This window comes from Mustelus asterias, chromosome 31 (genome assembly GCF_964213995.1).
Source record: "Mustelus asterias chromosome 31, sMusAst1.hap1.1, whole genome shotgun sequence".
Taxonomy (NCBI): Eukaryota; Metazoa; Chordata; class Chondrichthyes; order Carcharhiniformes; family Triakidae; genus Mustelus; species Mustelus asterias.
Window position 1 is genome coordinate 3,569,266 of NC_135831.1, and position 21,378 is coordinate 3,590,643.

Below are 21,378 nucleotides of genomic sequence, written 5' to 3' on the forward strand. Positions count from 1 at the left end.
ACACATCTTTGGACACTAAGGGGCAATTTAGCATGGCCAATCCATCTAACCTGCACATCTTTGGATACTGAGGGGCAATTTAGCATGGCCAATCCATCTAACCTGCACCTCTTTGGACACTAAGGGGCAATTTAGCATGGCCAATCCCCCTAACCTACACATCTTTGGACACTAAGGGGCAATTTAGCACGGCCAATCCATCTAACCTGCACATCTTTGGATACTGAGGGGCAATTTAGCATGGCCAATCCATCTAACCTGCACCTCTTTGGACACTAAGGGGCAATTTAGCACGGCCAATCCCCCTAACCTACACATCTTTGGACACTAAGGGGCAATTTAGCATGGCCAATCCATCTAACCTGCACATCTTTGGATACTGAGGGGCAATTTAGCATGGCCAATCCATCTAACCTGCACCTCTTTGGACACTAAGGGGCAATTTAGCATGGCCAATCCATCTAACCTGCACATCTTTGGACACTAAGGGGGCAATTTAGATGGCCAATCCACCTAACCTGCACATCTTTGGACACTAAGGGGCAATTTAGCATGGCCAATCCACCTAACCTGTACATCTTTGGACACTAAGGGGCAATTTAGCATGGCCAATCCACCTAACCTGCACATCTTTGGACACTAAGGGGCAATTTAGCATGGCCAATCCACCTAACCTGCACATCTTTGGACACTAAGGGGCAATTTAGCATGGCCAATCCACCTAACCTACACATCTTTGGACACTAAGGGGCAATTTAGCATGGCCAATCCATCTAACCTGCACATCTTTGGACACTAAGGGACAATTTAGCATGGCCAATCCACCTAACCTGCACATCTTTGGAGTGCGGGAGGAAACCAGGGCACCCGGAGGAAACCCACGCAGACATGGGGAGTAAAGTTTATTTATTAGTCACATGTAAGGCTTACATTAACACTGCAATGAAGTTACTGTGAAATTCCCCAAGTCGCCACACTCCGGTGCCTGTTCGGGTAACACCGAGGGAGAATTTAGCACGGACAGTGCACTCTAACCAGCACGTCTTTCGGACTGTGGGAGGAAACTGGAGCACCCGGAGGAAACCCACGCAGACACGGGGAGAGTGTGCAGACTCCGCACAGACAGTGACCCCCAAGCCGGGAATCGAACCCGGGTCCCGTGAGGCAGCGGTGCTAACCCGCTGCGCTCGCCGATATCGCCCGCACAACCGCTCGTTGGAAAGGAAGAGAGTAAAGACAGATGCGTTATCAACTTTTTAATCAAACCTCCATGAACAGGTCGAAAAAAGCATTTCTAATCCAGGTTGCACGCTTTTCAGAACAGACACATAAAAATACATCTCCGATTATAAAGCTTTTAGTGCTGGCTCTCAATGACTCTTAATCCCAAGCCCTCCCATGTTCAACATGGGGGAAGTAACAAATGTTAAAATGCGTTTCCGTCGGCCTGGAGACAACCACCTGTAAAGGTTTAAAACTTGCCACCAACCGAACTGACGTGGATTCGCAGCAGGCTAACACAGTGCTGCAGTGGCTTCCGACTAATTAAACCCATGACACGCAGTCAAAGCAATAAACTCTTCAATGATTGGCCTCAGCTGGTGTTTCGGGGTCGCAAGCTTCGGCTGTTAAATCTAAAAGCGAAATTCGAAATAAAAATGTCGAAGGCGGCAAACGCTCAGAGTGTGTCAGGCAACATCTGTGGCAGAGGGAGTCAGAGAGAGAAACACTGTGAACATCTCCGGGTGCTACCCCCCCTCTTGCAGATGCTGCCAGACCTGCTGAGCATTTGCCGAACTCTCTGCGATTTTACCCGAGTGATGCGTCGTCAACTGCACTGCCTTTCTCGCACAGGGGCACCTGACTAGGTTGGAGTTTATTTTATCCGTGTCGCGAGTTGGGCTGACATTAACGCCGCAATGAAGTTGCTGTGACCAACCCCCCCCCCCCCCCTCGTCGCCACACTCCGGCGCCTGTTCGGGTAACACTGCGGGAGAATTTAGCCAACGCACGCTAACCAGCGCGCTCTTTCGGACTGTGGGAGGAAACCGGAGCACCCGGAGGAAACCCACGCAGACACGTGGGTTTCCAAATTTAGCACGGCCAATCCACCTAACCTGCACATCTTTGGACACTAAGGGGCAATTTAGCACGGCCAATCCACCTAACCTGCACATCTTTGGACACGAAGGGGCAATTGAGCACGGCCAATCCACCTAACCTGCACATCTTTGGACACTAAGGGGCAATTTAGCACGGCCAATCCACCTAACCTGCACATCTTTGGACACGAAGGGGCAATTTAGCATGGCCAATCCACCTAACCTGCACATCTTTGGACACGAAGGGGCAATTTAGCATGGCCAATCCACCTAACCTGCACATCTTTGGACACTAAGGGGCAATTTAGCACGGCCAATCCACCTAACCTGCACATCTTTGGATACTAAGGAACAATTTAGCACGGCCAATCCACCTAACCTGCACATCTTTGGACACTAAGGGGCAATTTAGCACGGCCAATCCCCCTAACCTGCACATCTTTGGACACTAAGGGGCAATTTAGCATGGCCAATCCACCTAACCTGCACATCTTTGGACACTAAGAGGCAATTTAGCATGGCCAATCCACCTAACCTGCACATCTTTGGACACTAAGGGGCAATTTAGCATGGCCAATCCACCTAACCTGCACATCTTTGGACACTAAGGGGCAATTTGGCATGGCCAATGCACTCAAACAGCACATCTTTCAGACTGTGGGAGGAAATAGGAGCACTCAGAGGAACCCCACACAGACACGGGGGCGGGGTGGGGAAGAGAATGTGCAGACAGTGACTCGAGGCTGGAATCGAACCCGGGTCCCTGGCGCTGTGAGGCAGCGGCACTAAGCACTGTGCCACCGTCGGTCAGAGATGGAATGCTTTGTGGTTCCTCTTCAATGAGGCAGATCCTCCCACAGACCCGCGCAAGCTGGCACTCCATGGAGCAGGTTTGGAAGTACAACGGTCTTGCAGCCAATCCAACACTGTCTCCCACCCGTCCCCGGTCTCCGAGTTAAGCGACAAGCTGCCCCCACCCCCACCCTCTGTGGACGCTACTCCCTGCTGGTCAGTTTGGCAAACAGCACTCGTTAAAAAGGGCGAGAGCGGAACACTCGACAGAAAAACGCAAATTTGGACTGCGCACAAACGTGAGAGAGAAAGAAATACAAATTTAAAACTTAATTATCTGGGGCCTGAATTTGAAATGAAACAAATGGGGGAATTCCGGCTGCCGACGCAGAGCGATATAAAAGACACGGAACTGCACAAATGTAACTGGAGGGTTGGGTATTTGAAAACCCGACCCACGTTCATTTGCCCTTCGCTCTCCGTCTTTACTCGATGGTTCTGGAGCTGTTCGATTCAGGTCCGTCTGAAACAGAACAAAACAAGGACTGAGCAAAAAAAAAACATCCACAATCCACACAGCGTTCAAACTACTGTCTAATAGACTCTTCGCAAAGGGTGGGACCAGTGTTCATACAGGCACCAACTGGCTGGGGTGCCAGGGCGAGGGGGCGAGCGAGGGGGGAGGGGGCGAGCGAGGGGGGAGGGGGCGAGCGAGGGGGGAGGGGGCGAGCGAGGGGGGAGGGGGCGAGCGAGGGGGGAGGGGGCGAGCGAGGGGGGAGGGGGCGAGCGAGGGGGGAGGGGGCGAGCGAGGGGGGAGGGGGCGAGCGAGGGGGGAGGGGGCGAGCGAGGGGGGAGGGGGCGAGCGAGGGGGGAGGGGGCGAGCGAGGGGGGAGGGGGCGAGCGAGGGGGGAGGGGGCGAGCGAGGGGGGAGGGGGCGAGCGAGGGGGGAGGGGGCGAGCGAGGGGGGAGGGGGCGAGCGAGGGGGGAGGGGGCGAGCGAGGGGGGAGGGGGCGAGCGAGGGGGGAGGGGGCGAGCGAGGGGGGAGGGGGCGAGCGAGGGGGGAGGGGGCGAGCGAGGGGGGAGGGGGCGAGCGAGGGGGGAGGGGGCGAGCGAGGGGGGAGGGGGCGAGCGAGGGGGGAGGGGGCGAGCGAGGGGGGAGGGGGCGAGCGAGGGGGCGAGCGAGGGGGGAGGGGGCGAGCGAGGGGGGAGGGGGCGAGCGAGGGGGGAGGGGGCGAGCGAGGGGGGAGGGGGCGAGCGAGGGGGGAGGGGGCGAGCGAGGGGGGAGGGGGCGAGCGAGGGGGGAGGGGGCGAGCGAGGGGGGAGGGGGCGAGCGAGGGGGGAGGGGGCGAGCGAGGGGGGAGGGGGCGAGCGAGGGGGGAGGGGGCGAGCGAGGGGGGAGGGGGCGAGCGAGGGGGGAGGGGGCGAGCGAGGGGGGAGGGGGCGAGCGAGGGGGGAGGGGGCGAGCGAGGGGGGAGGGGGCGAGCGAGGGGGGAGGGGGCGAGCGAGGGGGGAGGGGGCGAGCGAGGGGGGAGGGGGCGAGCGAGGGGGGAGGGGGCGAGCGAGGGGGGAGGGGGCGAGCGAGGGGGGAGGGGGCGAGCGAGGGGGGAGGGGGCGAGCGAGGGGGGAGGGGGCGAGCGAGGGGGGAGGGGGCGAGCGAGGGGGGAGGGGGCGAGCGAGGGGGGAGGGGGCGAGCGAGGGGGGAGGGGGCGAGCGAGGGGGGAGGGGGCGAGCGAGGGGGGAGGGGGCGAGCGAGGGGGGAGGGGGCGAGCGAGGGGGGAGGGGGCGAGCGAGGGGGGAGGGGGCGAGCGAGGGGGGAGGGGGCGAGCGAGGGGGGAGGGGGCGAGCGAGGGGGGAGGGGGCGAGCGAGGGGGGAGGGGGCGAGCGAGGGGGGAGGGGGCGAGCGAGGGGGGAGGGGGCGAGCGAGGGGGGAGGGGGCAAGCGAGGGGGGAGGGGGCGAGCGAGGGGGGAGGGGGCGAGCGAGGGGGGAGGGGGCGAGCGAGGGGGGAGGGGGGGAGAGTGAGTGCAGTCACCCGAGGCCGGAATCAAACCCGGATCCCTGGCACTGAGAGGCAGCGGTGCTAACCACTGCCGCCCCAAATCTCTCCCGCATTCCCACTTCGCCATCGATCAGCCAATAATTGTCGGCCTCGGGGTTTGGTCTCCCCATGCACCCATCACCGTCTCTCCTGTTTGGTTCTGTCGCTCGCCTGTCCCTCTGTGCGTTGGTGCCTACCTCCTTCGATTAAGTCACATGGGTGCTTCTCACGGACTCTTGTTCTCCCAGTCCGCATTTGGAAAAGTAGATGTTCAACCTATGGCCATCTATTGTCCGGTACTGCATCACCTCCTTCGCTCTCATAGCCTCCTCTGCTGTCCTGAAGTCAACAACTGCAAATCTACAAAGCAAACAGACCAACTCCGTCAATACCCGATGTTCGGCCTCAATGTTTCTACTCATTCTGTGAGGATACTGCCTGCCGTATTTGCCCAGGTTTAGTTCCAAGACGGTACGGTGGTTAGCGCTGCTGCCTCACAAGCGCCAGGGACCCGGGTTCGATTCCCGGCTTGGGGGTCACTGTCTGTGCGGAGTCTGCACCTTCTCCCCGTGTCTGCGTGGGTTTCCTCCGGGTGCTCCGGTTCCCTCCCACAGTCCGAAAGGTACGTTGGTTGGGTGGATTGGCCGCGCTAAACTGACCCTTAGTGTCAGGGGACTAGCAGAGTAAAAACGTCAGGTTATGAGGATAGGGCCTGGTTGGGATTGTACAGGCTTGATGGGCTGAATGGCCTCCTTCTGCACTGGAGGAATTCTATACCAGGTGGCATCAAGGTGGTGTGGGGGACGCAGCAGAATCTCCTCCGCAGAGTTCCCTCACTGGTCAGATAATGTTTATTTATTAGTGTCATGAGTAGGCTTACATTCACACTGCAATGAAGTTACTGTGGAAGTCCCCTAGTTGCCACACTCTGGCGCCTGTCCGGGTCCATGCACCTAACCAGCATGTCTTTTAGACTGTGGGAGGAAACCCACGCAGACACGGGGGAGGGGGGGGGGAATGTGTAGACTCCACACAGACAGTGACTCAAGGCCGTCTCCTTATCGAACCCATCTCCCTCCCATCTCCCCGGCCACGCTAACCACTGTGCCACCCTCAAACCCCCGCTCTCCACATCAGACACTCAACCCTAGATAACAAGGACACCTCTGTCAGACTCCTATTTATTGACAACAGCTCAGCCTTCAACACCATTATTCCCATGAAACTCATCTCCAAACTCCGAGGCCTGGGCCTCGGCTCCTCCCTCTCGACTGGATCCTGAACTTCCTCACTCACAGACCACAATCAGTAAGGATAGGCAACAACACCTCCTCCACGATCATCCTCAACACCGGTGCCCCACAAGGCTGTGTTCTCAGCCCCCTACTGTACTACTTATACACCTATGACCGTGCGGCCAAATTCCCCTCCAATTCGATTTTCAAGTTTGCTGATGACACCACCGTAGTGGGTCGGATCCCAAACAATGACGAGACAGAGTACAGGAATGAGATAGAGAATCTGGTGAACTGGTGCGGCAACAATAATCTCTCCCTCAATGTCAACAAAACGAAGGAGATTGTCATCGACTTCAGGAAGTGTAAAGGAGAACATGCCCCTGGGGACGAAGTAGAAAGGGTCGAGAGCTTCAAGCTTTTAGGTGTCCAGATCACCAACAACCTGTCCTGGTCCCCCCCCATGCCGACACTATAGTTAAGAAAGCCCCACCAACGCCTCTACTTTCTCAGAAGACTAAGGAAACTTGGCATGTCAGCTACGACTCTCACCAACTTTTACAGATGCACCATAGAAAGCATTCTTTCTGGTTGTATCACAGCTTGGTCTGGGGCTCCTGCTCTGCCCAAGACCGCAAGGAACTACAAAAGGTCGTGAATGTAGCCCAATCCATCACGCAAACCAGCCTCCCATCCATTGACTCTGTCTATACTTCCCGCTGCCTCGGGAAAAGCAGCCAGCATAATCAAGGACCCCCACGCACCCCGGATATTCTCTCTTCCACCTTCTTCCGTCAGGAAACAGATACAAAAGTCTGAGGTCACGTGCCAACCGACTCAAGAACAGCTTCTTCCCTGCTGCTGTCAGACTTTTGAATGGACCTACCTCGCATTAAGTTGATCTTTCTCTACACCCGAGCTATGACTGTAACACTACATTCTGCACCCTCTCCTTTCCTTCTCTATGAATGGTATGCTTTGTCTGCATAGCGGGCAAGAAACAATACTTTTCACTGCATCCCAATACATGTGACAATAATAAATCAAATCCTTCTCCCCTATGTACTCTATGAATGGTATGCTTTGTCTGTATAGTGCGCAAGAAACAATACTTTTCACTGTATCCCAATACATGTGACAATAATAAATCAAATCCTTCTCCCCTATGTACTCTATGAACGGTATGCTTTGTCTGTATAGCGCGCAAGAAACAATACTTTTCACTGTATCCCAATCCATGTGACAATAGTAAATCAGATCGAATCAGGACAGTTGATGATGGGCCAGGAGTGCTTACCGCTTGAAGGCGAGCTGTGATATCCTGGCATCCACAGCCTCCTTGAAGGCTGATTTCAATGTCTTCACCGTAGTGTTGCTTGACATGCCCCACATAAACAAGGAACGAACGGCACCTGAAACGAGAGAATATAAGCCAGTAAGACCTTCCCATTTTTTCTTTGTCTGCTGTGTTTTGGCCAAGACCTCAGCCGAGGCACCGGGGGTGGCGGGACGGTGGGTGATGAGTGCCTGGGGGTCTTGGCAACTGGAGTGCCAGTGGGCGCCACTGGGAGTGTATGGCCACTAGCTGGGACTGCCCACATTTGGCCCATATCCCTCTATACCCATGTAACTTGTCTAAACGCTTCTTAAAAGACAAAATTGTACCCGCCTCTACTCCTACCTCTGGCAGCTTGTTCCATGATGTTGAGATGCCGGCGTTGGACTGGGGTAAACACAGTAAGAAACCGCTCGACAATCGCCAGGCAAGACTGTTCTCTTCCTGTTGGGGAGCACTTCAGCGGTCATGGGCATTCGGCCTCTGATATTCGGGTAAGCGTTCTCCAAGGCGGCCTTCGCGACACACGACAGCGCAGAGTCGCTGAGCAGAAACTGATAGCCAACTTCCGCACACACGAGGACGGCCTCAACCGGGATATTGGGTTCATGTCACACTATCTGTAACCCCCACAGTTGCCTGGACCTGCAGAGTTTCACTGGCTGTCTTGTCTGGAGACAATACACATCTCTTTAGCCTGTCTTGATGCTCTCTCCACTCACGTTGTTTTGTTTCTTAAAGACTTGATTAGCTGCAAGTATTCGCATTCCAACCATTATTCATGTAAATTGAGTCTGTGTCTTTATATGCCCCGTTTGTGAACAGAATTCCCACTCACCTGAAGAAGGGGCTTGGAGCTCCGAAAGCTTGTGTGGCTTTTGCTACCAAATAAACCTGTTGGACTTTAACCTGGTGTTGTTAAACTTCTTACTTAGCTTGTTCCAGACACTCACCACCCTGTGTGTGACAAAATTGCCCCTTTTGTATCTCTCCCCTTAAACCTGTGCCCTCTAGTTTTAGACTCCCCGACCTTTGGGAAAAGATATCTAGCTGATCTGTGCCCCGCATTATTTTATAGACCTCTATAAGATCATCCCTCAGCCTCCTACGCTCCAAGGAAAATAAGGTCCCAGTCTATCCAGCCTCTCCTTATAAGTCAAACCATCAAGTCTCGGTAGCATCCTGGTAAATCTTTTCCACACTCTTTCTTCATGAAGGAGATGGTTTTCTATTGGATAAGAAAGGGGGGGAAAAAAAGCTATGCTATGATTGGTGGGCGATGTAGGCAAGTGAAGGGTTGGAAAGTTGCTCGTTTCTCGCTTGCTGTGTTTAACGATAACAGCTAATTGTCTGTGCGAATCGACAGAACACCAAGCTGTGCATGGCGCTGAATGTCCGCTCTCCTTGCCAGCAAGAAATAAAGCTTGGAAGAAAGAACAAAGAACAGTACAGCACAGGAAACAGGCCCTTCGGCCCTCCAAGCCTGTGCCGCTCCTTGGTCCAACTAGACCAATCGTTTGTATCCCTCCATTCCCAGGCTGCTCATGTGACTATCCAGGTAAGTCTTAAACGATGTCAGCGTGCCTGCCTCCACCACCCTACTTGGCAGCGCATTCCAGGCCCCCACCACCCTCTGTGTAAAAAAGCATCCCTCTAATATCTGAGTTATACTTCGCCCCTCTCACCTTGAGCCCGTGACCCCTCGTGAACGTCACTTCTGATCTGGGAAAAAGCTTCCCACCGTTCACCCTATCTATCCCCTTCATAATCTTGTACCCCTCTATTAGATCTCCCCTCATTCTCCGTCTTTCCAGGGAGAACAACCCCAGTTTACCCAATCTCTCCTCATAGCTAAGACCCTCCATACCAGGCAACATCCTGGTAAACCTTCTCTGCACTCTCTCTAACGCCTCCACGTCCTTCTGGTAGCGCGGCGACCAGAACTGGACGCAGTACTCCAAATGTGGCCTAACCAGCGTTCTATACAGCTGCATCATCAGACTCCAGCTTTTATACTCTATACCCCGTCCTATAAAGGTAAGCATACCATATGCCTTCTTCACCACCTGTGTTGCCACCTTCAAGGATTTGTGGACTTGCACACCTAGGTCCCTCTGTGTTTCTATACTCCTGATAACTCTGCCATTTATTGTATAACTCCTCCCTACATTATTTCTTCCAAAATGCATCACTTCGCATTTATCCGGAAGTTTTGAGTGCTCCCAGAGCCGAGTTTCGATTGTACCCAAGTCGACTACTTGGGCAACGGGTGGGCCCAGTACCTACCAGGACTGCCCGATTTGGATTCTGGCTTTGCTTTCCTCTCCTCCATCGAAGCCACTCGAGTGACCAGCCCCGGAAAACCCCTCTCTCGGAATTCCTTCAACGCGACCCTGGCTTCTCTCACCGTCTTGTATCCCACGTAAGTAACCCTGGGGGAAATGAGAAATTAAGTCATGAGACACAGCAGGGGGGAGTTTGCCATGGAGAAATCTGCTCTGTTTCCCCCTTCCCAAGTCTCTTGCAGCGTGAGTAGGCATACAGCACAGAACAACTGAGGGCCATTCGGTCAGTTTGCCCCCCCAATCTCCTGCTAGCTTTGCTTTTAATTAGAACAGTACAGCACAGAACAGGCCCTTCGGCCCACGATGTTGTGCCGAGCTTTATCTGAAACCAAGATATAGAACATAATTCTTTCATGGGACGTCACCATCAGAAGAGCCTTTGCTGCCATTCCCCAAATGCCCTTAAACTGAGAGGCGAGGTCACTCGTGTCATTCCAGAGGGCGGTTGAGTCTCAACCACATTGGCTGTGGCTCTGGAGTCACATGTAGGCCAGACCGGGGTAAGGACGGCAGATTTCCTTCCCTGAAGGGGACATTAGTCAACCTGTTTTTTAACTTACTCAAGTTAATGGTCGGGGAGAGTTAGAGAACAAAGAGATCGAAGGGGTACAGGTTCATAGCTCCTTGAAAGTGGAGTCACAGGTGGACAGAGTGGTGAAGAAGGCATTCGGCATGCTTGGTTTCATCGGTCAGAACATCGAATACAGGAGTTGGGACGTCTTGTTGAAGTTGTACAAGACATTGGTAAGGCCACACTTGGAATAGTGGTCACCCTATTATAGAAAGGATATTATTAAACCAGAAAGAGACAGAAAAGAATTACTCGGATGCTATTGGTTCTTGATGGATTGAGTTATAAGGAGAGGCTGGATCGAGTGGGACTATTTTCCCTCGCGTGTAGGGAGACTTGCGAGTGATCTTACAGCGATCTGTAAAATAATGAGGGGCACAGATCAGCTAGATAGTCAATAGCTTTTCCCAAAGGTAGGGGAGTCTAAAACTAGAGGGCATAGGTTTAAGGTGAGAGGGGAGAGATACAAAAGTGTCCAGAGGAGCAATGTTTTCACACAGAGAGGGTGGAGAGTGTCTGGAACAAGCTGTCAGAGGTAGTAGTGGAGGCGGGTACAATTTTGTCTTTTAAAAAGTGTCACATGGGTAAGCTGGGCCAAAAGCGGGCAATTGGGACTAGCTTAGTGGTTTAAAAAAAAAAGGGGTAGCATGGACAAGCTGGGCCGAAGGGCCTGTTTCCATGTTGAAAACCTCTGCGACCAGTCAATGGTAGTTTCAATGGTCACCTTTACGGAGACGAGCTTTGTATTCCAGATGTTATTTACCGAATTTAACTTCTGCCATGGTGGGATTCGAACCCATGTCCCCAGATCTTGGGGCCTCTGGATTACCAGTCCAATGATGGAACCACCTTCCCCCCTCATGTACCCAATTCTCTGAAGATTTGCTTCCACAGCCCAGACGGGCAGCACGTTCCGGATCACAACTCGACATGAGTGAAAAATAAGTTCCCTCACGTCCCTGGATAGTCACATGAGCAGCCTGGGAAATGGAGGGATACAAACGATTGGTCTAGTTGGACCAAGGAGCGGCACAGGCTTGGAGGGCCGAAGGGCCTGTTTCCTGTGCTGTACTGTTCTTTGTTGGGGCTCAGAGCAAACTCTGCTGCTCCCCAACCCTGACCCTGGGATTCCCCGGCCCCCGCCGGTCTGGGGACCGATACCCCGGGCCCCTGATCAGTCAGGCACGACGGGCCGAATGGCCTGCTTCTGCACTGGGACGGCCCAGCGGCTACACTGTCCCTCGGTGGCCTCACAGCGCCAGGGACCCGGGTTCGATTCCCGGCTCGGGTCACTGTCTGTGTGGAGTCTGCACGTTCTCCCCCCGTGTCTGCATGGGTTTCCTCCGGGTGCTCCGGTTTCCTCCCACAGTCTGAAAGACGTGCTGGTTCGGGTGCATTGGCTGTGCTAAATTCTCCCTAAGTGTTACCCAAACAGGCGCCGGAGTGTGGGGACACGGGGATTTTCACAGTGACTTCATTGCAGTGTTAATGTAAACCGACTTGTGACTAATAAATAAACTTTACTTTTACTTTACTTTGTTGGGATTCTATGATAATAATGTTGTCAAAGATACACCAAGTGCAAGTTGCTCTATAAATGCAAGTTGTTGTTGACAAGTGAACTGTTTCACTCACCTTTGCGATTGGCTATTCTGCCACATGCGGATAGCTTCAGCATTCGGGAACACAGATCTCAGATATTTCTTACTCAGCAGGTAAGGAAGGTTTTCCATCAATAGGATCTTCCTCTCCTCTGCTGAAACAATATTTCATACTTTTTGTGAGTACATTTTGTTCTTCAGGCGAGACACACAAAATGGGATATACATGAGATATTAGTACCCAGAGTGTGTAACAATGATTCCCGGGACAGGTACAGCACGGGGTTAGATACAGAGTAAAGCTGCCTCTACACTGTCCCCATCAAACACTCCCAGGACAGGTACAGCACGGGGTTAGATACAGAGTAAAGCTCCCTCTACACTGTCCCCATCAAACACTCCCAGGACAGGTGCAGCACGGGGTTAGATATAGAGTAAAGCTCCCTCTACACTGTCCCCCATCAAACACTCCCAGGGCAGGTACAGCACGGGGTTAGATACAGAGTAAAGCTCCCTCTACTCTGTCCCCCATCAAACACTCCCAGGACAAGTACAGCACGGGGTTAGATACAGAGTAAAGCTCCCTCGACACTGTCCCCATCAAACACTCCCAGGACAGGTGCAGCACGGGGTTAGATATAGAGTAAAGCTCCCTCTACACTGTCCCCATCAAACACTCCCAGGGCAGGTACAGCACGGGGTTAGATACAGAGTAAAGCTCCCTCTACACTGTCCCCCATCAAACACTCCCAGGACAGGTACAGCACGGGGTTAGATACAGAGTAAAGCTCCCTCTACACTGTCCCCCATCAAACACTCCCAGGACAGGGACAGCTGTCCCACAAGGCTAAGCAGCCACCAACAATTCTGCCAACACTGCGCGCTCTCTCCAGGTCTGGGAGATGTCCGGAAGTTCCTCACATGCCATGATGAGCACGTGCCAGCGACTCCCAGTCGAAGGAGGCTACATTTAACTGCTGCAGCGGTGAGGGGAAGCGTGCTGGACGGATCGGGAATGGGACTGCTCTTGCAGACTACACGCGCATCCACAGACATACCTTTTCTCCTCTGGCCTACCCGCTCCAGCTGGATCGGCACCCCTTTGCATTCGACGCCACTTTCAGTTAGAGCCTTTGCTGTGGCCTTCTCACTTTCTAATGTAACGTAAGCAAACCTGACCAACGAGAGATAGATGTCAAAAAAAAAAAACCAGAGTTGCTGGACCTGCCGCGACAGTTCGCGCGGTTAACTGCGGCACTGTTTAATTGAGAGGGTTATATAAATGTAACATGCTTTGCCTAACTCTTTGGAAGCTTCAGGTTGAACCCTCCCCTCCATCACTTGCTCCTGAAATGCATTTACAGGGTCATTACTCTGGGACAAGCCGGTCTTTGCTGTTTGTGAGCTTCCTGTGTGGTCTCTCTCAGAATCTATGGTGCAGAAGGAGGCCATTTTAAAGTTAAAGTTTATTTATTAGTCGCAAGCAAGGCTTACATTAACACTGCAATGAAGTTACGGTGAAATTACCCTAGTCGCCCACACTCCGGCGCATGTTCGGGTCAATGCACCCTAACCAGCGCGTCTTTCGGACTGTGGGAGGAAACCGGAGCGTCCGGAGGAAACCCACGCAGACACGGGGAGAAGGTGCAAACTCACTCGAGTCCACACGAACAGTGACTCAAGGTGGGAATCGGACCCGGGTCCCTGGCGCTGTGAGGCAGCAGTGCTAACCCACTGTGCCACCGTTCACTTGGACCATCGAGTCTGCTGCCACAACAATCACACCCAGGTCCTATCCCCGCACGCCATATACTTACCCTCCTAGTCCCTCTGATGCTCAGGGGCAATTTAGCATGGCCAATCCACCTAACCTGCACATCTTTGGACACTAAGGGGCAATTTAGCATGGCCAATCCACCTAACCTCCACATCTTTGGACACGAAGGGACAATTTAGCATGGCCAATCCACCTAACCTGCACATCTTTGGACACTAAGGGGCAATTTAGCATGGCCAATCCACCTAACCCGCACATCTTTGGACACTAAGGGGCAATTTAGCATTGCCAATCCACCTAACCTGCACATCTTTGGACACTAAGGGGCAATTTAGCATGGCCAATCCACCTAACCTGCACATCTTTGGACACTAAGGGGCAATTTAGCATGGCCAATCCCCCTAACCTGCACATCTTTGGACACTAAGGGGCAATTTAGCATGGCCAATCCCCCTAACCTGCACATCTTTTGGACTGTGGGAGGAAACCAGAGCATCCGGAGGAAACCCACGCAGACACGGGGAGAACGTGCAGACTCCACACAGACAGTGACCCAAGGCCGGAATTGAACCTGGGTCCCTGGCGCTGTGAGGCAGCGGCGCTGACCCGCTCTGCCACCGCGCCGAGCCCTCTCGCCAAGACGGGAGTGGTGGGCTTTCCTCAATAGTCGCTCAACAATCGACCTGTTTACTGGGTTGCGTCAGAGGGCTGGTGGAGTGGTCGCGTGGCCTAGCGCCCCAAGGCTTCAGTCTCTGCAGAAGAGCGGGTTCGACTCCCACCGCCACCAATTTTTAAAGGCGATTTGTCTTCCCCGGCTCGCGGTGGGCAGGCTGGACTGATGAGTGGGCCTCACAAGAGGCCCTCCTTCATTGCAGCAGGCCACAAGATTGGAATGGGGTTCGTTCACTCACCGTGACCCCACGGATCAGATTTAATACACGCCGAATATTTCATCACCAGTTAACAGATAGGGCGGGATTGTGGTCGGTGCAGGCGCGATGGGCTGAATGGCCTCCTTCTGCACTGTAGGGATTCTGTGAAATACGTGGGGTTATGGGGATAGGGCCTGGGGTGGGCTTGTCGTCTGTGTAAGCTTGATGGGCTGAATGGCCTCCTCCTGATTCTATGAAATACATGCGGTTACGGGGATAGGGCCTGGGGTGGGATAGTTGCCGGTGTAAGCTCGATGGGCTGAACGGCCTCCTAGATGGTATTCTGTGATTCTCCAAAGAGTATAAATGGACAGTTGTTATGGGGGAAACCACAAGGAGTTTACATCTCTGAACTGGAAGCAGAATAAACTCGATGACGGTAAAAAGTTAATATTTTATTTCTCCATCATACACTAGCATTCGATATTAACACCGCCCCCCACCTCTCCCTGCACACATTCGTCCTTTTCCAGTAACAAGTCGATTCCTCATCAAAAGCCTCATTTTAACCCGTTACTCCACCACACTCCCAGGCCGAGAAGTGTCACTGCAATCGTTGGTGAGGCCACATCTGGAGTACGGCATCCAGCTTTGGTCTCCTTATTAGAGGAAGGATGGGGTGGCATCGGAGGCAGTTCAGAGGAGGTTCCACCAGATTGATTCCGGGAATGGAAGGGGTTGACGTACAAGGAGGGATTAAACAATTTGGGTTTATACTCGCTGGAGTTTAGAAGGATGAGCGGGGGATCTGATCGAGGGATGTAAAATTCTAAAAGGGATTGATCAGAGTAAACGTAGACCAAATGTTTCCCCCGTGTGGGGCAATCTGGAACAAGAGGTCACAGGGTATAGGTGGAGAGGCGGTAGATTTCAAACTGAGATAGAAACATAGAAAAACTACAGCACAAAACAGGCCCTTCGGCTCCACAAGTTGTGCCGAACACATCCCTACCTTCTAGGCCTACCTATAACCCTCCATCCTATTAAGTCCCATGTACTCATCCAGGAGTCTCTTAAAAGTCCCTATTGAGTTTGCCTCCACCACCACTGACGGCAGCCGATTCCACTCGCCCCCCCCCAGATGTTTAGATGAGGAGGAACTACTTCTCGCAGAGGGTGGGGTGAATTTGTGGAACTCGCTGCCCCACAGCGCGGTGGAGTCCGAATCGTCGAATGGTTTCAAGAAGGAGATGGATAGATTTCTGATTGAGAAACGGGTGAAAGGGGATTTGGGGAAGAGGTGGATTTGAGAGCAGGGAGAGATCAGCCATGATCTGATTGAATGGCGGAGCAGGCTCGAAGGGCTGAATGGCCTCCTTCTGCTCCTATGTTTGTTGGTATGTCACCATTACTTCTTTTGGTTTGTCCGTGGAAGGGACGCGCCTGTGGCCCGAGGCATCCATCGTACAATCACACAGCGCAGGAGGAAGGCATTTGGTCCACTGAGATGTCCAGTTAAGCTGCCCCACCACCCCCCCCGAACCCATTCTCCAGAACCCTTGCAAATTATTCCTTTCTCAGGATTCACCGAATTCCCTTTAGAAAGTCAGGGTGGAATCTGCGCCCGGCCCCTCTTTCAGGCAGTGCGCCCCTGATCACAGCCACGCGCTGCGTTACGTACCTTTTCTCCAGTTCCTGACACTCTTGTACCCAAACGCCAGTCACTCCCTCGAGCAGCTTTTTAAGGTCCCTGGCACGGACTTCACTCGGAAGGTTTTTCACGCACAGCGTCCGAGGGTCGCTCGCTGCAAGGCAAACAGACGCGACAAGTTGCAGCAAAACGAGCCAACCATCGCAGACGCCGCAATCGGAAACATGAACAGAAACTGCTGGAAAATCTCAGCAGGTTCGGCAGCATCTGCGGGGAGAGAATAGAGCGGGGCGCCCGGGGCAGGCGCACGCCGAGGGGCGCCCGGGGCAGGCACGCGCCGAGGGGCGCCCGGGGCAGGCGCGCGCCGAGGGGCGCCCGGGGCAGGCACGTGCCGCGGGGCAGGCGCACGCCGAGGGGCGCCGGGGCAGGCATGTGCGCAGGGCGCCCGGGGCAGGCACGTGCGCAGGGTGCGTGGACATGCATGTGCGCAGGGTGCTTGGGCATGCACGTGCATCCAAGCATGCATGTGCGTGGGACGCACGTGCATGCATGCGCCACGGGGCGTGCGGACATGCATATGCACTTGGGCATGCATGCGCGCGGGCATGTGAGCTTGCAAGTGGGTGGGACGCATGTGCAGGCTTGCGCCATGGGGCTTGCGGGCATGCATATATGCACATGGCATGTGGGCATGCATGTGCCACAGAGTGCGTGTGCATGCATGTGCGTTGCATGCGTGTGTGTCGAGAGTCGAAGAGACAGTAGAAAAGGCCACTTACCGTCAACCGAAGCTCCCAGTTTCTCCACTTTGCTGAACCTCGCTGTCTGTCCGAGGATCTTGCTCAGGCCAAACTGTAACGCTTCATTCAGATCATTCTCACCGTAGAACTCCACACAAGCAGTGCAGCTAAAAGAGAACCAGACACTAATCAATCCATCCGTAAATAACCCCAAGCCGCTATGTCCATATTTACACAGATCATCATTTAAAAGATATGCACCACACACACACGGAGGTCCGATTATTAGACGGGGCTCCAATGACGTTGAAGGAACTTTAGCATCCCTGTGCTGCGGCTATCGAGGTTATTAAACAAAGCAGGGCCCGTGGGTTCAATTCTGATAGGAGCAGAAGTGGAAAGCTCAGATATAAGATCACACCTGCTGTGTGAACACTCTATGGAAGCATATAGCTGCTGCCATCAGGCTTTTTGAATGGAGCTACCTTATAAGAAGTTGATCTTTCTCTACACCCTAGCTGTGACTGTAACCCTACATTCTGCACCCTCTCTTTTCCTTCTCCCTTATGTACTCAATGAACGGCATGCTTTGTCTGTATCGCGTGCAAGAAACAATATCATAGCTAGGGTGTAGAGAAAGATCAACTTAATGCGAGGTAGGTCCATTCAAAAGTCTGACGGCAGCAGGGAAGAAGCTGTTCTCGAGACGGTTGGTGCGTGACCTCAGACTTTTGTATCTTTTTCCCGACGGAAGAAGGTGGAAGAGAGAATGTCCGGGGTGCGTGGGGGTCCTTAATTATGCCGGCTGCTTTTCCCTGAGGCAGCGGGAAGTGTAGACGGAGTCAATGGATGGGAGGCTGGTTTGCGTGATGGACACAGCGCTTCGTAGTTTCTTGCGGTCTATCTCTTCCCCTCAGTTTTGTATCGATCAAGTCACGCCTCAGCATTCTTTGCTCCGATGAAAATAACCCCAACCCTGACCTATCAAATCGCTCCTTGCAACTACACGTTTCCAACCCGGGCAACATTCTTGTAACCCTCCTCCGCACTCTCTCCACACCCATTACGTCCTTCCTGTAATTATACCACAACTGACGGATTGTACTTACGGAGGAAGTATTTTGGGAGGGAACTATGCCCCCTCTCAAATTCGACATCAATATATGAAGCTACAGAAGAGATAGAGAATCTGGTGAACTGGTGCAGCGACAATAATCTCTCCCTCAATGTCAACAAAACAAAGGAGGTTGTCATCGACTTCGGGAAGCGGAGTGTAGACAGGGGCATGTTCTCCATCAACGGGGACGAAGTAGAAATGGTCGAGAGCTTCATGTTTTTAGGTGTCCAGATCACCAACAACCTGTCCTGGTCCCCCCCCTCATGCCGACACTATAGTTAAGAAAGCCCCACCAACTTTCTCAGAAGACTAAGGAAATTTGGCATGTCAGCTACGACTCTCACCAACTTTTACAGATGCACCATAGAAAGCATCCTTTCTGGTTGTATCACAGCTTGGTCTGGGCTCCTGCTCTGCCCAAGACTGCAAGGAACTACAAAGGGTCGTCCATCACGCAAACCAGCCTCCCATCCATTGACTCTGTCTACACTTCCCGCTGCCTCGGGAAAAGCAGCCAGCATAATTAAGGACCCCACACACCCCGGACATTCTCTCTTCCACCTTCTTCCGTCGGAACAAGGACACAAGAGTCTGAGGTCACGCACCAACCGACTCAAGAACAGCTTCTTCCCTGCTGCCATCAGACTTTTGAATGGACCTACCTCGCACTAAGTTGATCTTTCTCTACACCCTAGCTATGACTGTAACACTACATTCTGCAATCCTTCCCTTTCCTTCTCTATGAACGGTATGCTTTGTCTGTATAGCGCGCAAGAAACAATACTTTTCACTGTATCCCAATACATGTGACAATAATAAATCAAATCCTTCTCCCCTATGTACTCTATGAATGGTATGCTTTGTCTGTGCAGCGCGCAAGAAACAATACTTTTCACTGTATCCCAATACATGTGACAACAATAAATCAAATCAAAATAAGAACATAAGAACTAGGAGCAGGAGTCGGCCATCTGGCCCCTCGAACCTGCTCCGCCATTCAATAAGATCATGGCTGATCTTTTCGTGGACTCAGCTCCACTTACCCACCCGCTCACCATTACCCTTCATGCCTTAAAAACATTCAATGAGGTAGCCTCAACTGGGCAGGGAATTCCACAGATTCACAACCCTTTGTGTGAAGAAGTTCCTCCTCAACTCAGTCCTAAGTGTGCCCCCCCCATGTTTTAAGGCCATGCCCCCCTAATTCTGGTATGCCCCCTAGTTCAAAATCAAAGCACTTACGGGGTGATGTTCAAGTCACCTCAATGTCATTGGGGTCCCATTGGAAATCAGACGAAGCAAGCTTCCAAGCACTGTGCAGGCAGCAGTATTGCCTCTGGTAACCATTCTCACTTGTTTCAACCCCTTCCAACGCCCCCCCAACCCGGCCCGCCCCATGTTCCAGACCATTACTGGACATGCTGTTTCTGTCCATTGGGATGTTGAAGCCAGGCCCTCACCACCAGTCGCACTGGCTCAGGTAGACATTGAAGATTCCATTTCCCCGGGCTAAATTGTGGGCAGCACGTTCAAGAAGCCCTTTGTGAAGGAATTTAACTGCGATTCCATCCACCCTGCACCTGAGTTAGGAGAACTGCATGTTGTATTGTAAAACACGTGTACCCAGAGCTTCACTCCGTATCTAACCCCGTGCTGTACCTGTCCCTGTCCTGGGAGTGTTTGATGGGGACAGTGTAGAGGGAGCTTTACTCTGTATCTAACCCCGTGCTGTACCTGTCCTGGAGTGTTTGATGGGGACAGTGTAGAGGGAGCTTTACTCTGTATCTAACCCCGTGCTATACCTGTCCTGGGAGTGTTTGATGGTGGGACAGTGTAGAGGGAGCTTTACTCTGTATCTAACCCCGTGCTGTACCTGTCCTGGGAGTGTTTGATGGTGGGACAGTGTAGAGGGAGCTTTACTCTCTATCTAACCCAGTGCTGTACCTGTCCTGGGAGTGTTTGATGGGGGACAGTGTAGAGGGAGCTTTACTCTGTATCTAACCCCGTGCTGTACCTGTCCTGGGAGTGTTTGATGGGGGACAGTGTAGAGGGAGCTTTACTCTGTATCTAACCCCGTGCTGTACCTGTCCTGGGAGTGTTTGATGGGGGACAGTGTAGAGGGAGCTTTACTCTGTATCTAACCCCGTGCTGTACCTGTCCTGGGAGTGTTTGATGGGGGACAGTGTAGAGGGAGCTTTACTCTGTATCTAACCCCGTGCTGTACCTGTCCTGGGAGTGTTTGATGGGGGACAGTGTAGAGGGAGCTTTACTCTGTATCTAACCCCGTGCTGTGTGTTATCTGGAAGTGTTTGATTCTTGGTGACAAGAGGTGGAGGTGAAACACTTCCCCCTGGGGCAGTGACTCCGCCCCCTGTTGCAATACAAAGTGGACCCACAACAAGGGCAGTCCAAAGCCATACCTGTCAGGAAAGAGCGCAATCTTTTTGTAGGCCACCGATCTGCCAGTGAGAAAATCACCGATGACTTTCTTCAGCTCAGACAGAGCTGCCTGAGACTTTACTTTCTGGATGCAAAGACACCAGGAACCTGGGGGAAGAAAAAATTAACACAAGTGTCAGGACCTCGATTCCCCCAAAGGAAAAGGTTTCTTTCTATCTGCCCCCCCCGACCCTAAAACTGTTTGAAACATTGCGATTCGGTTCTCAAAAGGGGCTTGGTAAACCCTTGCGCCGTTGCCGGGGAGACGCGGTAGCTGGAGCGGTGCCCCGTGCGAGCCGGGAGTTGCATTGCCCAATGTGCAGCGCAGACTGGCCAGCTTGCCTCACCTGGGACGAGAGCGCGCGAGCAGAGGGCGCCGAGCGCAGGCTTCAAAGCACGAAGGTTCGAGAATCAGCGGACAGACCACCGCTCAACAGTCTCAACATCAAGGTAGCACCAAGTCAACTTGCCCTCCTAGACCGGCACCGTGACACAGTGGGTTAGCACTGCTGCCTCACAGCGCCAAGGACCCGGGTTCGATTCCTGGCTTGGGTCACTGTCTGTGTGGAGTTTGCACGTTCCCCCCCCCCCGTGTCTGCGTGGGTTTCCTCCGGGTGCTCCAGTTTCTCCCACACGCCATAGATGTACAGGTTAGGTGGATTGGCCATGGCAAATTGCCCCTTAGTGTCTAAAGATGTGCTGGTTAGCTGGATTGGCCCTGCTAAATTGTCCTAGTGTCCAAAGATGTGTCCCTTAGTGTCAGG

At 53.2% G+C, this 21,378-nt stretch overlaps 1 protein-coding gene across 1 annotated transcript in view; it reads right to left on the reverse strand.

Moving 5' to 3' along the window:
• Positions 1 to 1,242: 1,242 nt before the first annotated feature.
• Positions 1,243 to 21,378, reverse strand: part of LOC144481689 (uncharacterized) — a 97,233-nt gene continuing 77,097 nt past the window's right edge. The window contains exons 27-35 of the mRNA XM_078200824.1: positions 20,596 to 20,722; positions 17,098 to 17,225; positions 16,349 to 16,472; positions 13,077 to 13,192; positions 12,053 to 12,173; positions 9,788 to 9,933; positions 7,463 to 7,577; positions 5,128 to 5,290; positions 1,243 to 3,417 (exon numbers count right to left, since the gene is read on the reverse strand). Of these exons, the coding sequence (XP_078056950.1) occupies positions 5,137 to 5,290; positions 7,463 to 7,577; positions 9,788 to 9,933; positions 12,053 to 12,173; positions 13,077 to 13,192; positions 16,349 to 16,472; positions 17,098 to 17,225; positions 20,596 to 20,722 (1,031 nt within the window). The 3' untranslated portion in view covers positions 1,243 to 3,417; positions 5,128 to 5,136. The remainder of the gene's footprint in view (positions 3,418 to 5,127; positions 5,291 to 7,462; positions 7,578 to 9,787; positions 9,934 to 12,052; positions 12,174 to 13,076; positions 13,193 to 16,348; positions 16,473 to 17,097; positions 17,226 to 20,595; positions 20,723 to 21,378) is intronic.